At 34.8% G+C, this 13168-nt stretch overlaps 1 protein-coding gene across 1 annotated transcript in view; it reads left to right on the top strand.

Annotated features, from left to right (window-relative positions):
• The window catches only part of LOC150085389 (F-box only protein 42-like), a 160203-nt gene that overhangs the window by 118975 nt on the left and 28060 nt on the right, over positions 1–13168 (top strand). The window contains exon 7 of the mRNA XM_090373195.1: positions 11857–11982. Within this exon, the coding sequence (XP_090229321.1) occupies positions 11857–11982 (126 nt within the window). The remainder of the gene's footprint in view (positions 1–11856; positions 11983–13168) is intronic.

Here is a 13168-nt window from a genome sequence, read left to right as displayed (position 1 = left end):
AGGGTCCGAAATGCCTTCGTCATGTGGTAGAGGACGTTGAACGGGAGGCCGCGTGAACAGTGATCCCGCCGGAAGTCAGCATTTGTGAACCGGTTCCCGAGGCAGTAGGATGGACGAGTATTCAAATGTTGAACTGACTGGCCAACATGCACCTCGCGTATGGAGCTGCGGACTGTAGTGGGCGCGCCGCTCTGCACTTGTACCAGGAACGTTTCCCGCACAGGCGTGCTCCTTATCATACGATTTTTGCACGTGTGCACAGAAGGTTACGTGAGACTGGTTGTTTCACGAGAGGTACCATGAATCGAGAACAAACGACGAGGACGCCAGACAATGAGGAAAATGTCTTACATCTTGCAGAAGGCAATCCGAGTACGAGTACTCGAGCGATAGGCCAACGATTGGGTATTTCCCAATCCAATGTATGGAGGATACTGTCAACAAACCAAATGAGTTCATACCATCTGCAACGCGTGCAATCATTGGAGCCTGCGGATTATCCACTCTGGAGGACTTTTGCTACTTGGTTTCTTCAACAGAAGCGGTTCGCAAATGCTGACTTCCAGCGGGATCGCTGTTCACGTGACTTCCCGTTCAATGTCCTCTACCGCATGATGAAGGCATTTCGGATCCTGCAATGCTATGTGATTCCGATTCGTCTTTGTGCCCCCTACACCTCCTGCAAGTTTGTAGCACTGGTAGTGAATCATCCTGTGTGTGTGTGTATATATATATATATATATTTTTTTTTTTTTTTTTTTGCTTATTGACCATTTGACTGTTTTGCCAGCATGTATATGTGCGTATACATGCAAAAGGTTTTATCAAAAATTTGTTTCAGTGAATGACATTATTTTGAACAATATGAAGAGTCAATTTTAACTGATAAAAACATTCTCATCATGCCATATCTACTTTATTCATCTGATCTTGCGCACACACACACACACACACACACAAACACACAGCTTTTGGCTTTTCCCAAAATTAATACAGGACATAAATGGGGAAAAAAATTTGTCGATTCAAGAAATCCAATCAAACACGATTGTATTCACAAAAGATTTCCAGAAATTTTGTGATCAGTGGCAAGCATGATGGCACAAGTGTGGGGGTTGCAGAAGGAGATTATATTAAAGCATATTAACAATGCAAATATCATTGAATAAAATAAATTTTTTGAAACATTCAAAACTTTGAATGTTGCAAAAAAATTTTTATTCTAACCTTGTACATGCTTGAATTACATGCTGCCATCTATCAACTGCATTTACAAGTGTGGTAGATTTGAAAATCGGAATATTAGTGCACACCTGTTGGCCTCATTTTACTAATAGCAACTTTGAGACATTGTGGACTTTATGTAAGCAGAAATTGAAGAAGTGCTCTGGTACTCAAATTCGTACATTAATGTAGTTGAATTAAGTAATAAGTAAATAAATGGAGGATGTTCTGCATCCTAAAAATAATAATAATAATACAACTGAAACAGACCAGTCAAGCAGAAGATGATCAAGCGTTCTGGGACAACATGTGGAGCACTGCAGTAAGACATAACAGCCAAGCCCCCCCCCCCCCCCCCCCCCCGAATAGAACTAGAATGGAAGAAAACCAAGGACATACAAAAGATGAGAGAGTGGGAGATTGGGGAGGAAGAAGTACAACAGTAAATCAGGCACTCCCACAACTAGTGAACCCCTGGGAATAGATAACATCCACAACAAGACGCTCACTTGCACACACAAGCACCTAGCAGAGCAGTTCACCCGAAGAATAAGGCACCCAGAGACAATCCCAGAGTTACTCACTCAAGGAATCACATATCTGAAGGCTAAAGACCAAGCTACAAGAAACCCGGCAAAATACAGACCAATCACCTGTCTCCCAATGATGTACAAGATCCTGACCAGCTGCATAACCAAGAAGGTGTCAGACTACTTGGAGAGTCAGAACATAATGGCCAAATAGCAGAAAGGATGCAAGCAGATGAGCAAAGAATGCAAGGAGCAATTAACCATAGATGCTACAGTTATAGAGCACACCTACACAAAGCGCCGCAACTTGTACACAACCTACATTGATTATTGCAAGGGGTTTGACTCCATGCCTTGTAGCTGGCTAATAAAGATGCTGAAGATTCACAAAGTCAATCCGACAGTGATAAACTCTAAAAGCAACCATGGTGAAATGGAGTACCACCAACAAGGTTGAGAACATCACAACCAGACCAATCCCCATCAGGAAAGAAATCTTTTGGGGAAATGCCCTGAGCCTACTGTGGTTCTGTCTAACACTCAACTGGCTATGCACCATGCTCAACAACAGCAAGTATGGATATAACCTTAAAGAAGGAAGGAAAAATCTGTACACCCTCACCCACCTGATGTACATGGATGACATCAAGCTCTACGCAGCAACCAAGAAGCAACTACCTCAGATCACTGAAGAATTCACCAGTGATATCAGGATGGAATTTGATCCAGACAAATGCAAGACCCACAGATTGCATCAGGGGAAATTAGTCGGCCGAAACTATCAGCTGCAAACTGTAAAGAGATAGAAGCCATGACAGGGGGGAGCCCTACAAATACCTAGGGATGATGCAGGTTCAGCAGTTACAGCACAGGGGGAAATAAAGACCTGCCTTACCGAAAAATATTGTTAGAGACTCAGAAGCCTGCTCAAACCAAAGCTGAAAGGAGGGAACACAATTAAAGCCATAAACACCTGTGCAGTCCCAGTGCTAACATACTCCTTCGGGATCGTAGTCTGGACTAACACCAAGCTGGAGGACATCATGAGAAAGACAAGGACAATGATGACCAAGAACCACTAACACCACCCAAATTCAGCCACGAAGAGACTGACAATAGTTGGGAAAGAAGGAGGAAGTTTTCTGTATCGAGCAACAGAAAACAGCAATAGCCAATCTGAAGGATTATTACAGAAAAACACAGCAGCACTCTACCAGGCCATAAAGAAGACAGACAAGCGACATACTCCACTCAACCTAAGCAAGGTGTCCTCTCCTGCCTTGACAGCACAAACGAAGCTAGAAAGATGGGCAAAGAAGACACTCCATGGTTGACAATGACTACAATGACCTTCATCAAGATCACATAGATAAAATGGCTTCCAGTCCATGGTTCACGAGTTGGACGCTCTTTCCCGAGACTGAAGGATTCAAGACCAGGTAATCAACACCAGAAACTATAGAAAATACACTGCCAAGAAGCCCGGAGTGTCAGATGACACATGTCGATGCCACCTGCCCACAGAAACAATCCACCACATCATCGCAGGATGCAAGGTAGAGTAAACTCATAGACACGACTAGGTAGCCGGGATAATACATCAGAAGCTAGCGAGGAAATACCATTTGATCAAAGAAAGTGTACCGTATTATTAGTATGAACCCCAGGCAGTACTAAAGACCCCAACCCACGAGCTGCACTGTGACCATGCCATAATAATGGACAAGACAATGCTGCACAATAGACTGGACATAACCCTTGTTGACAAGACGGAAAATGCTACCTATCTGATTGACATAGCAGTGCCCAACACTGGCATTCTCCAGAAAACCCACAAGGAAAAAAAATCAGGAAGTACGCAAACCTTAAGACCTTAGGAAATAGAGATGTGGCATATGCAACAAGTAGCCACCATCCCGATTATCTTGTAAACCACTGGTATGGTGAAAGACCCTACATAACAGCCTATCAGCAATAGGTCTCCCAGAGAACACCTACAAGGAATTCCAGAATGTCGCAATCCTGAACACCTGTAGGATAGTCAGATAGTTCCTTGACCAACAGTAAAGCCAGACATAACAACCACGTGGCCCATATTATACAGGAAAACTCATTCCCCAAAAAAGGTTAAAATGGATAAGGGATGAAGTTCTCTACATCAATAGCTATGCTTAACTACTGATGCATGCCCCCTGACATTTATGGTTTTTCATAAAATTTAAAGAAAGCTTATATATAATATAGGGATAGAAAGCTTTTACAGTAATTTTTTTTTTTTTTTAATTTATAGATTTCACTCAGTTGTTATATTTTTTCAATACAGACATAATTGATATAATTTTGTATTTATTGATAATACTCACAGTAAAATATGGTTAAACCTCAATTATTCAGACTACTATCCTGCATTATAGAATATAATTATATACAAATATTTTCAGGTTGTAGTTCATAAAAATAAAGAAATTTATTCACAATCCAGCAGTATATTAACATATATACTGCTGGTTAATTTAAATATGACAAATTCTTTTTGTCATATTTGATCAGAACACACATATGACAAAAGAGAAGGAAGTTTATAGAAATGTGTATTATTTAGAATAAAATTGTATGCAGAGTTCAAATCAAATGGAACATGAATAACTCTAAATTTAATCAGGTGTAGACAGTGCCACTCCAATTGCCTTTTTTGAAGAAATCCTTAATCCTTCTATACATTAAAAAAATTTTCCTCCTAGTGATATTTATTCAGCTAATGGGAGAAGAGGGATGCAGGTTACGTGGTACTACTTAACAAATACTAAAATACGTAACAGAAGCTTGTTTTACTGTGGTAAACAAGCTTCTGTTTTAGTGTGGTCATGCTAGATAAACCTCATGCATGCGCTTTGTTTATCTACCCCTGTGCTAGATAAACCTCATGCATGTGCTTGGTTTATCTAGCACAGGGGTCCCCAAAGTGGTCAATATCGGCCCCCATGGGTCGATAATAGAATCCAGGGGAGGGGGGGTCTATTAAACATTTTTACTTGTATTCATAAATTTCATGCCAAGTCCAGAAATTGAAGAAATAGCCAAGATTTTAATACTAAAATACAAAAGTATAAAATGTCTATAGCTTATGTTGAGAAAATTGTCATTTTTGAACAACCCAAAATTATTATTTTTTTTATATATTTAAATTAATTTTTAAATTTATTTACTGATCTAATATAGTTCCCTGAGAACTTGACCATTATTTTATTTTCTATTTTATATATTGTTATACTGTGAATACTAAATTGAGCTACAACCCCAATAAGTACAATGGCTGCCACTGTATCTAAGAAAAATGTCAACAATATTCACAAGAGTATTTGAAATTTGGATTTGTGCCCTCGATTAACAATGAAACAATGCCTATGTGCCTTTTATGTGAAACGAATTTTAGTAATGATGCCATGAAACCTTTGAAGATGAAAGAATACATTGAACAGATTCATCCTGATAAGAAAAATGAAGATCTTAAATTTAAGGTGCTGAAGGAAAAATTCAGAAATTGGCCAAATTTAAATACATTTTTTAAAGCATTCTGCTCATGCTGATAACGAAGGTTAACCAAAGGCATTCAATATCCCTCTTATTATAGCAAAGAAAGGAAAAGTATACCATTTGTGAGGAGATTATAATTCAAGAAATTAAAGAGATGATTGAAACGATTATGAAGAAGGATTCCTATCCTGTTTTAAAGTGCCTGCCATTAAGTGCAAATACAGTGCATTGATGAGATGGCTGATGATGTGGAGAAAACCTTGGTGTCTGTGCTTAAAAATTATAAATTCTGCATCCAACTTGAGTCAATTTTCGCAAGTTTAATATTCTAATGGCTTAAGTGAGTTATATAGCCAAAGCCAAAAATGTATTGTTGACAAGTTTTTATTTACCAGATAAATGAAAGTAGATAGAAAAGGTGAAACAATTTTACAATGTTTGGAAGAGTACTTTAGGAAAAACAGTGTTTCCCTCAGCTATATAACTACAGTGGCTACCAGTGGTGCACCAGCAATAGTTGGCAGTTACAGAGGATTTACCACCCTTCTCAAAGAAAAGGTTTCTGAAGTACGCACTGTTAATTGTCTGTTACACCATCTTGTAGCAAAGAAACTCAGTGGTAAACTGCATGATGCTCTTAAAGTGTATCAAATCAATTAATAAAATCAAAGCACATCCACTTAATTCACGTATGTTTGCCATGTTGTATGAAAAAAATTATGAAACATTCAACCAATTACTTTTGCATAACGAAGTAAGGTGGCTGTCAAGAGGCAGTAGTTTGCAAAGACTTGTCGATTTGTTTGACTCCACTGTGGAGCTCCTTAAGAGTATAGATCCATCACTGTTGATGAGTTGAAAAAGTGTAAGACCCATCTGTTCTGTTTGGCAGACCTGTATTCAAAATTTAATGGAAGTACAGAACCGACTCCAGGGGGAAGGTGTTACCATCATTCAAACCTACACAATTCTATTAGGGTTCCAAGTCAAGTTAGGCCTATATAGATCTTCATTGGCATGCAGAGATTTTCAGTATTTCTCAAACTTAAAACAATTGGAAAGAGGAGGTAAAAAAACTTTCAGATGATCATTTTGAGATATACATAGAGCATCTTAAAAAATCAAGGGAAGCTTTAAAATCCGTTTCAAGGACCTGGAGGAAATGAATGTACCTGATTGGATCATTATGCCATTTGATATAAATATCGAAAATGGAGTTGAACCAGGTTACTTAACCATTCACTGTTTTTTTTTAAACAGTGAATTTATTGATGTGTATTGATATAGAAGCTAAATCTTTATTTAATAATAAAAGTATCAGCGATTATTGGAAGAATATGAACATTACAACAAAATATCCCAAATTTTATGCAGCTGTTGAGCCATTTTTACTTGTGTTTCCGAGCACCTGCATGGTCAAAGCCAGTTTTAATCATAGAAATGGCATTTTAACAAAAGAGATGAACCGACTAAATTTGGAAAAGCATGGTGAGTTAAAATTAAAACTCAAATCTCAAACCCAATATTAAAGAGATTATTAAAAACCACCAACAACATCCTTCACATTAATGATATTCACTAAATATAATATTTAATGTTATATATAAAATTCAATAAAGAATGTGTTAATTTATTTTTAATATGTTTTATTTTTACAGAAGAATTCAGAAATAAATGGAATAAATTTCAAAAAAACAATTACTTCCAAAGTAAATTTTTACATTAAAATAAGTAAAAAATATTTGAAATTTTAATTTTAAATTATATATAAATTTAAATGATACATCAAATCAGACCCCCATAAAATGCGGGAAACATTAAATGTTTCCTGAATTTTTCAATATGAATTAAGAAACACATCGTCTTCACTGCAATTAAACTCAGAAACAGTCCTTAAAATATTGTTATTTTTATAATTTTTTTTATTAAATGGTTGGGGGTTGATGAAATATAAAGGATTTCATTAAGAGGTCAAAACTCCAAAAAGTTTGGGGACCCCTTTATCTAGCATGACCATGCGGTACCATTCTTGATTTCCATATATAACATATTTATGTATTCATAGCTGAGGAAGAGAGACACACACCAGTGTCGACAGATTCTGTAAGTATTTTATTTTATTTTGTCAAAAGAAGCAAGCAGGGGTGAAGCCTCCTAGTATCATATTAAATAAAGGTCTTACTGTATTGTTGTTTCATGTCTTTCTTAATTTGCCAAATTATAAAAATATATTTTTCAAATTCCTCATCAGAATTAGCAAATTTAATCTGAATATCAGGACAACTTCTGCTGTTTTATAACCTGACTTTATTCTTTCTCTTCACTTTTCACTAACAAATTTTTCCCTTGAAATGCTTTGCCATTTCTTCTGCCATTGTATGATATCCAACTTCATCTTTTCCAACCATATATTATTTTTTACCACTGTTGTGTTACCACATTTTGATACACTTCATCTATGATACACTCTCCATCTAAATAAGCACTTAGATTTAGATTGTCTTTTGTCTTGTTCACTGTCATTAGAACTGTTTAAAAAAAAAACTTCTATTTACTTCAATACAAATGTTATATCAGTGTGACAATCTGATCCATGAATTGTATAAGCTATGTAGTATTGGGATGTAAGAAAAGGCATTGTGAAATCTTGATGTTGCCATCCTCACTTGATAAAATTCCGGTGATAGAACATGAAGTGCATTATCAAACAGCCTTAAAATTTTTTTTATTATTATTTTTTTTTATTTGTAAAAGAAAAAGTAAATTTTTACATCCTTTTACAATGTAACTCTGGAACTATTAAGAAAATAAAAAGTTTAGAATTGTATCATACCACCAGAAAAATCTGTTCCTCAAAAAAAAAAAAAAAGAAAAAAAAGAATGTGGTATTAATTATTGAGGTCTTACTGTAAATGAATTAGTTAACTGCACATATTGATATCTTTCCCAATTCTCTTTCAACAGCAAAGAGTTTAAAACAATTTAACATGAATGAAAATGAGAAAATATTTTTTTCTGGTTTTTATTCAGCCTTAGCCACAAATTTTTAGTCAGAATTAGGTCCATGCTGTTACTTAGCCACACGAGCACATTTGTATTATGGCCTTTCAGGCATTTATTGATTGATGACAGCAATTTCTGTTCAAGAATCTTGGATTAGTACTAAATGGATACTAAATAGATACTCCATTCTCACAATTATGTATTCCTAACAGGTCTTCGCCAGGTCATTTACACTCATTTGATATTGTCACACCATTGCAAATTACTTCTGTCCAGTCATCTGGCATCCGGGACCATTTAATTCAATTTACATGTTGGTGCCTCTGTTTTCATTGAGAAAGGGGGTTTTCTCACCTTTGCATAAGTTTTCTCACCTTTGCATAATTGTTCTATCAGTAATGTTCGCTCCAAATGTGTCTAAAATTGCTTTTGTTTTTAGTTCTTCTGCACCCTGACAAATTCTTTTATCTTGAGATGTTATTTTAGGTTTTTGATCTATTCTTGAAACAGCTTTAGTACTGTTGGTAATTTTATAGTGGCTGCACACTTTGCTAATGCCAGATTTGGTAGCCCACCTCCAAGTTTTTTCTATTTCTTCATATATATGGCCTTCCTCATAAAGTATGAGGAAGGCCATATATATGAAGGCCTTCTAAGCATAGCAAAGTATAACTTTGCTATGCTTAGAAGGCAACTAGTTAATTGCCTTTGGTATCATTTTATAAACTTAACACCTGAAATAGTCAAACTATTTTAAGTATAAACATTGATATATCATTTAGCTAATTATAAAATAATGTGTCACATAAATGCAAACAATGGTTGATTGGACACCGGGAGTAGCATGACACAAACAGGCAATATTCACTTTGCCTGTTTGGTTTGTGTAATGCAGTGTTCACATGGTTATGATGATTTCAGTCATTCAATTTGCAGTATTCTGTTTCCATTTCTTGTATCTGTACCCAAAATTGTACATGTATATATTAATCCTAATATATTTTACACAAATAATTAATATCTCAGTTATAAAAGATAAAATAACTGAAGAGTCAGAAGGATGTTTAAATTTCTGATAAAAAAGTTTTCAGGATTAAGTCCACTACTAATATCAACTAGATATTAAAAATGCAGTCTACCTAGTTTGTGCCAAACTAAACAACAAAAAAAAAAAAAAAAAAAAAGCAAACTATTACTATATTTACATAAATAAAACAATGCTTCTAATAAAAGATGTGGCCTTTTATTTACTACTGTAAGGGCCAAGTCTTTTAGAATTCTGTAATACGATGCTATAACATTTCATTGCTATAGCTACGCTCATTGTCAGGAGTAGTTTTTCAGTCATATTAAACCATCTGAGTTCAAAAAATGTACCAAACTTTTCTTAAAGTGAATAAATTGTCAATGTGGATGATTTATTTAAGGTTATGGAGGAGTCTATAAAGTAGCCTTTAACCTGTCATATATTATGGTAGGTCATAGTAATTTTAATAAACTGTCTCAGAATGAGGGGTAGGGATCAAATAAAATGTTATGCAAGATAAATTTGAATTTTTAATAAAATAATGTATACATTGAATATCTACTGGCAAATCTGTTTTTAATTTTATTAAATCAGAAATTATATATTCAGTTTTCATGTCATATGACTGTTTTACATGCTAATTTTACTTTTGTGAAGAATTGAAGGACATTTACCAACAGCCACAAGATCAACTAAATGGAGTAAGGAAAACACTGCACTGTATATACTAACAAGGATTTATTAATTCACTTTTACAATAGAGTTTTTTATAATTCTCATAGCATGAGAATTTACTTGAATTAATTTTGATACATAATGTAGTTACCAATATTTAAAATAAATAAATGCACAAGGCATAATACTTTAAGAGTTTGGTATCTATATATGATATCGGTGTTTAGATACACCATAGATAACTCTTAAGAAACTACAAAGTAGTTGTTGGCGGCATCATTTGCTCTTTCTCATATTGTGCTCTGCCTTCACGACCAATAGTCTTCACGGACAATAGTCTTCTCTATCAGTGAAGCGTTACTTATTCAAGGTAGTGCAATATCATGGCAACTCGTCGTGAAGGCAGAGCACAATATGAGAAAGAGCAAATGATGCCGCCAACAACTATTTTGTAGTTTCTTAAGAGTTATCTATGGTGTATCTAAACACCGATATCATATATAATGTAGTTACTTACCACTTAATTATATACGTATGTAACGGAGAATATTAAAACATTTTGGGCTTTTTATTTAATATTAAAAATATGTACAGATTTTTAATATTAAATATTTTGACCGACATTTGACATCTTTTCACTACCTTTTATTATTTGTGAGTTGTCATATAGACTGCGACTCGAAAATACATATGTTACATTACAGGAATACGGCGCTCACTTAGCGCTCTGTTTTTCCGGAATGAATTATCAGCATTAAGTGGGGGTCACCCGTATTAAAATTTATTCGTTAATATTTATTATTTATTACTAGTGGGAGCCTCAGACGGCAGTGCACATTTTAGTAGCCTTTATATTGACAGAAATTATACTTTTTAACAGCCAGTCTTACCTGATGCTTTGCTGTAATTCTTGAATGATAGAACTTTGAAAAAACTTTGTTCAATGAAGCCTCCCTTTAATAGAAAACAGATGTTCGTCTTACCTCATCATAGCAATAGCAGCAAGGGCTGAACATTTGAAGTGGGACAGATAGTATTGCAGAATGTTATCTCTACTCAGGAAGATGACAGCCCTCTTAAGAAGATGAAACACTTGGTAGTTCTGCAGAACCTAAGTGTTTCTTTTTCTTAAGAGGCAAATGTGCCAACCTATCATTGTTATTATTAAAAAAAGATAGAACCCCCTAAGAGATAGAAAGATAAATTATAGGACCACTAAGAATTGATGAAAGCTTCCTGGTTTATGTTAACACTTTTGCTTCTGGTTTTTTCAACCTTTGTTGCCCAGCATTGAAATCCACAGGATTGAGTCAATCTGGATCAAGGAGGGCAGAGACATTTTTGGGCTTTTCTTCTCACTGTGACTGGTCACCCTCTGGTGAATGCTTCTTGACAAAAATATCCAGCTTTTCTTCTGACCAAAGAAGTAGTTCTAAAAGTCTTTAATCGTCCAAGTGGATTAAAAACCTGATGCCACATATTTGCATCATGATGCAAATAGCGAATGTGCTAAACTGTATTTTGTGGCTTGGTAAAATCATGGATATCATACATATATCTGAAACTCATGTTCCCAGGTTACACAAAAACCACTGAATACTGTTTAAGTAGTAAATTTTTCTCTTTTGTGTATTGTGGATTAAAAAAACCATTTCTTTTATTTTTTCATTCAAATTTACTCGTTCTTATTTCATAGTATTTGCAGTTCCATTATGAAAAATGACTTATTTTTTCACCCACCCCATTTGTGAAAAAAAAAAGTAGTAAAGGGGAAGAATATGCTGTTAAATATGGTAAGTAAAATATCTTCTAGGTTCAAGCATTTTGTTTTGATCTATATTCTTAATTTTTTTTTTCTAACAGCTCTTCAATGATATTTGGCTGTTGACTATAACAGATGAACCACATGTACATTGGGAATGGCAAGAAATGGCTATTAGAGATAAGGATAATGCTGCACCTCATTTGGCATTTCATCCAGCATGTAAGGTAAATAACCTCTTAGCATTAGCATTAGTAGAGGCATGTGATGCAAGAAAGCAAGCTTATGCAGCATCAGCCAAAAAAAAAAAAAAAAACCACTCCCATTTCACCCCTCTGTTCATTTGAAATACCTGTCCAGCTAGGCCTTAAATTTATATAGGCTATCAACTTCCACAACAAGGGATGGAAGTCTTCCACCAACCAACTACCTGCTTGCTAAAGGCAAATTTCCGCACATCTATCCTACATCTGTCTTTCCTCAGTTTGAATTTATGCCCTCTCAGATGATTATTCTGAGCAAGAGGAAGAATCCCATCGGCATTGAGCATGCTCAAACCATTCAAGGCTTTATAAAACCTCTATCAGATCACCTCGCTGGTGCCTAGTCTCCAGACACTAATTTGCAAAACTTAAGCCTTTCTTCATAAGTACTTAAGTACTTTTCCTCTGGTTATTCATTATTTACTGGAAAGTAGGGATGCCGAACTTCTTTATAAAGTTAAATCCTCCTTATATTATTATAATGATTAGAAATTTAATAAGCATTAAATTCTTTTTTATTTTTTTAAGTTAAAAATTAAACTTAGGTGTGAAATAAGTGACAGTGCAATGAAAAGAGTGATTTTCTTGTGAATTGAAACTCTTCCCCATGTATTCCTTTATTTACTTTGATTTGTAGAGACTGATGAAAGCCAATTCATCTCATGTTGTGAAGTATAATAAAAATTTAATTTTTAAATTAAAATTAAAAATCCCATCACTGATTAGAAGTGCAACTAAATCTACTTGCTGAATTTCTACGTTTTAAACATTCGTTCTTCTGTGTTTTAAACATCCTTACAGTATTGTCACCTGGTAGCATTAGAAGTCAATGCCAGTGGTTGCTTTTTTTTTTTTTTTTTTTATACTTGTGCATTAGGTTAATATTTTCTCAATGTCTTCATTAGGTAATTATATACTCATTTCTAAAATAAAATAAGGAAGTTTCAATTAAGATAAATTCTGTCAGTTTCTTTTCTAAAACTTTACATAGGGTATTCTCATAGCTGCCAACTCTTCAGATTTACAATAGAGAATCGGTATTTTTGACTCAATTTGACCTGTTCATCATCTCACCATAGTAACATAATTTCTCCTTTTTATTTTCACTAAAAAAGGGGGGAAAAATTTAAAACTACATTAAAATTGAAAT

Source organism: Mastigoproctus giganteus, chromosome 5 (assembly GCF_048544385.1).
Source record: "Mastigoproctus giganteus isolate SK-2022 chromosome 5, ASM4854438v1, whole genome shotgun sequence".
Classification (NCBI taxonomy): Eukaryota; Metazoa; Arthropoda; class Arachnida; order Uropygi; family Thelyphonidae; genus Mastigoproctus; species Mastigoproctus giganteus.
This window is presented reverse-complemented; position numbering and strand designations above follow the sequence as displayed.